At 43.3% G+C, this 4,562-nt stretch overlaps 1 protein-coding gene across 1 annotated transcript; it reads left to right on the forward strand.

The window, feature by feature from the left end:
• Nucleotides 1-2,491: 2,491 nt before the first annotated feature.
• LOC147894414 (uncharacterized) lies at nucleotides 2,492-4,289 on the forward strand. Its single transcript, XM_087385410.1, has 6 exons — nucleotides 2,492-2,664; nucleotides 2,762-3,046; nucleotides 3,138-3,184; nucleotides 3,460-3,546; nucleotides 3,646-3,772; nucleotides 3,899-4,289. Exons 1-6 carry the CDS (start codon nucleotides 2,553-2,555, stop codon nucleotides 3,949-3,951), a joined length of 711 nt encoding a protein of 236 aa, XP_087241536.1. The 5' UTR covers nucleotides 2,492-2,552; the 3' UTR covers nucleotides 3,952-4,289.
• Nucleotides 4,290-4,562: the final 273 nt, after the last annotated feature.

A 4,562-nucleotide genomic window follows, 5' to 3' on the forward strand; every position in this document is an offset into this window, starting at 1 on the left:
GACATTTTACATGATGTCTTGCAACGTTGGGGATACAATGCTTCAAATGCAAACCGATGTGTCATTGGTGCCTCATCCCATATTGTCAACTTAGCCAACTTCAAAACATCCACAAGTGACTATTGACCTCTACATTGCAAGTGCTAGTGGCATGCAGATCCAAAGGTATCTTGAATCATGAGTGTGATGTGCATCCATTAGTCGGTAGAAATGTTGCAATCCCAGAAGATGCACATGCCAAAGCAACATGCCCCTCAAGCTTGTTTTGTTTCACAAAGTCTTTGTTATCCACGAAAGGATGACACCACATAAACTGTGAAATTATCTTCCCTTGCATCACGCTTCATTGCACGAAGGATTCGTTGTTTAGGAAAGGATGACACAACAATGTCAAAATTTGCCTCCTCACCATTTGAAATAGTGATCAAAGACATATTTGCAACTGCACCCAAAACAAACCATAAAAACCTTTTTAGGTGTGTATTGACCCAATTGTGCAATTTCATAAGTTGCAAATCTTTAAGAATTGGGACAACTCAACTTCGATATAGTTTGAAGCCTAGAAAGGGAGAGAAGGCACTCAAATTGCATACACATAGAAGTAAGCAAAAGATATACCACTACCATTTTGCCTCAAGATTGAAGGACACCCAGGTTCCTGGATTGTTGCATTGGCATAGCTAAGATAACTCACATGACATATTACGTAAAGGCTTAGCTAGAGACTTTAAAAATTGGCACTACTCATCTATGATATCATTTGAAGACTTGATAAGGAGAGAATGCACTCAACTCATTGTCTTGTTTCATTACACAAAATGGTATGTATTGAATGATGACAACATGGTATGTATTGAAGGATGACAACATTGTATGTATTGAAGGATGACAACATGGTATGTATTGGCCCAATTGTCCATTTGCAAGAAGTTCATTCTCACGAGAGCGCTCATCTTGACTTTAAGTAATATGGACTAGGGTTGCCTAAAGTAGAACGTTCCAAAAGAAGTTGTGGCTCACCATCGCTTCTGAGCACGGGTGGTGAGCCAGGAGCTCCTGTGCTAGGTTGCGGCCATCCCGAAGGTACCACCATGCATGGACCTCTCCTACACCTTCACCTTTGGTGGCCTCACCCTCTACACCTTCTACTCCATCTAACACCTCCAACAACATTGTGCAAGCACGTCATATGATTTCAAAACTCATACATTGAAGCTCCACAAATTCTTGCCCCACGTCGGCTTCGACTTGATGGCACTCGCAACCAGACTTCTACCTTGCCCATAGTAGAAAACTTAGCATCGTGTTGCCGATGCCCTCCCTCCAGTGTCTCTAAACTGTGAGAGAAGTTCAGAAAACCTAACACCATCACCCCGCATGAGGCTATGGAGGAGCTTGCACATGGCCCAAATGCTGAATGACGAAGGTGAGCCTTTTGAGATGGGCTAGTGATGATAGAGCAACTGTGTGACTATCTACGCTATTTAGGGCGAGCGATGCCTCGAGTAGGGTGGTCATGCTCAATGGCGAGGACAAAACATATTTTAATGCAAAACATACGCATGGCTACGGACTTGGAGGCAACACAGTCAAGGATGTTTTATCGAAGCTATGCTTATATATTAATATAGAATCTTGGCAAAAGTTTTTAACCTCATTTGTTTTAGTTTCACAATATTGGTAGAATGTAGTACTTTTTTATATTTTTTCTTTTGAATTTTGGAGAAAAAATGTAAATCCTGGCGAAACTTTAAATTTTTTTGGCATAAAAGTTTCAAATCTTGGCGAATGTTTTAAACAATTATTTTTATTAGGGCATACAAACTTTTGACGCCAATATAAAATTTTAGCTTCGTAACGAAACTAACTTGAAAAAATCATCCATGGACATAGTCTTGGGAGAGCTAGAACGGAACAACGATGGTGTTAGAGAGTTGGCGATATGGGATAGAGACCTATGAGCACTATGGACCTGGAAGAAAGGCGATCAGTTTGGAGCTGAAACGGGGCACAGAGGTGTGGCTAACAGAGAGGTACAAAGTTGGACTGACTCATGTGCTGGAGGGCTTAGGGGGAGGGACCGCCTGACCTCAGCCATACGACTCAACCTGTGGCTCTTACTTTGAGGCTTTGCTTTGCATGACGCAACTCCATGGTGGCTCGCATAGTTGAGGATTCAGGAGGGAGGGTGGTGCTCTCCTTGCCCTCATCCCCTTGCACGTGGTAGCTCTCTTGCCTTCCTCTCCTTCCGCGTGGAGGGTCTCCTTGCTGTCCGTACCCGCTGGTGGTTTCTCCTCTCGATGCAATACAAAAGTGTGTTCTAAAAAAAGAAGCACAAAGAAAAGAAGAAAGAAGAAAGGTGACGCCTCAAAGAAGAAAGAACAAAGAAGAAAGAATTACCCCTCAATGTGAAATTCTAGGCTACCTTTGGGGACAAATTTCAAATTTGAAATGTGTGTGTGTGAGAGAGAGAGAGAGAGAAAAGCTTGAAGAAGTACACCCCTTCTCTTTGGTCTGGTATCTCCTTCTCTTTGCTCTGGTATCTCAGCATCATGGGCAGAGCTCGCAAGACTGCTCCCAGGAAGCCTCTCGCTCCCAAGAACCCCAACATCCCTCAGCAGCAGGACCGCTTACACGATTTGATCGATGCTAATCACCGCGAAGGTTGGTCTCTCTCTCTCGATTCTATTCCTTGGGTTTTGTTCTTTTTGCAAACTTGTTTTGGTGGAGTAGGCTCTGACCCGGGGTAATCATGGCTCAGTTGAGAGGCGCATTGCTGCTATCCGGGCCGTTCGTGACGCGGAGGTCGAAGGCTTTTTGACCCAGCTACGGGTGGCGAGGTCTATGCTCTCGGAGGAAGTTCAGGCAATGCGTTTCACTGATTTCGTGGAGAAGTTTTGTCCAGACAGGGAAGCTGTCAAAGCGGATAACGGGATTATTGAGTTGAGACAGAGAAATGTTGGCGTCGATTGCCCCAGGACTGCCAGCAGATTTCAATTTCACGGAGAGCTCCCACCGATGGGCTTTCCCTTCTCCAGTTCTTCAGGTGAATTGAAACAATGCTCGCACAAGGTTACAATACAGGTACTGGAGGGAAACTGTTGTTGATCTGGAGAAACATGTTTTTGTTATGACAGCAAAGGAGCAGCTTTTGCGTAGCATTGGTAAACACAAACAAAACGAGGTTTGTTCTACTGGCAATATTCAGAAGAGCTTTAAGCCTTTGTCTTCTACAAAGTCGTAGTCAATAAAAACAAAGTTCTCTCTTCATGGCTGGCAAATTTCCGCAAATTTCGAGGTCTCTCATAGCCGTTGGCCCTTCCTTGTCGTATGGTCCAACATTGTTTGCAACACGGCAGGCTTTTTGAGTATTTTGTTATACAAATCAGAGGCGAGGAGTTCTTTAACATTTACAGATTAGAGACGAGGAGTTCTTTCAGTTTGTTTTCTGTTTCACAGATTAGAGACGAGGAGCCCTTTAAGTTCTTGGACTTTTTCAGAGATTCAAAAGCTCCGTTACATCCTGGTGCAACAACTCCATCAATGGTCCGTGAGTCCACCTTCCCATACAATGACTTTGGAAGTGATGCTCAGCTTAACTTGTCATGGCTATAATTGGCTTGCTTGTTTTTGTTTGCTGTCCAGAATGGGCATTTGATGGTTGGAGTGACACCTAAGACAGAAAGAATACCCAAGAGAGGAGAGCCTTTGTTGTCGGCAAATGGCTCACCTTTGGGACTCTATAGAAACGAAGGAATCGTAGCAATTCCTGGTAAGTTAAGTTTGGCCAAAGTTCCATCCCTGGACATGCCCATAGGTAAAATAATATTGTCCAATCTTTCTACATGGCTTATGGAGGTGATTAGAATTTAAGTGCGGGCACCATGTTGCCTTGCAGAGGAATTTCCCAAAAAGGTCAGAAGAAGACTACGCGCATCAGCAACAAAGTGACATATCTGAACCTGTGCATTCTGCTGTGTCGAGCGAATAAGCCAAGCGTTGTATGCCTTATTGGGTCGTCAGTGTCTATGCCTTTGTGTATGTGTGTTATTGTAGCATCTGTTGACTCAACAGAATTAAAACAGCACTAGAGGTTACTTCCAGAGCACTGAACTCCACAGCTGCATTTGCGATATCCTCTTTAGGCAATAATGAGCCGATGCTCTCTCAGTTTTTGTCAATGATCAAGCAATATTGGTAATCCAGGTATTTCAACCTGACGCCCTCTTGCTGATAGCAAGGACGAGCTGTATCAAATTCTAATTCTCAAGTACAATGTTATGAACGGTAATTGCGACCTCCATGCACTTTGCATGCAGTCACATTTCTTAATCTTCTTTTACTGTTTGTGTTTCATTTCTTTGAACCTTCTCCTTACCTTGTGTGTTTAGTTGCTGCATAGAGTATTGAGTTTCCTCCATAATATGGGGTCAGAAAATGAGGTCTGATTAGAAGATCATGGGTATTGTCTGAATTCATTGCTTTTGCTATTTTCTCTGATTGAGCTGAGTGTTTCCTCAATTTGTTGGAGGGAGTTAAACTGTGATTTCTGCGGCTAGCAT

The sequence above is a fragment of the Dipteris shenzhenensis genome, chromosome 14 (assembly GCF_047967505.1).
Source record: "Dipteris shenzhenensis isolate YYH24624 ecotype China chromosome 14, Dip_SZ_1.0, whole genome shotgun sequence".
Taxonomy (NCBI): Eukaryota; Viridiplantae; Streptophyta; class Polypodiopsida; order Gleicheniales; family Dipteridaceae; genus Dipteris; species Dipteris shenzhenensis.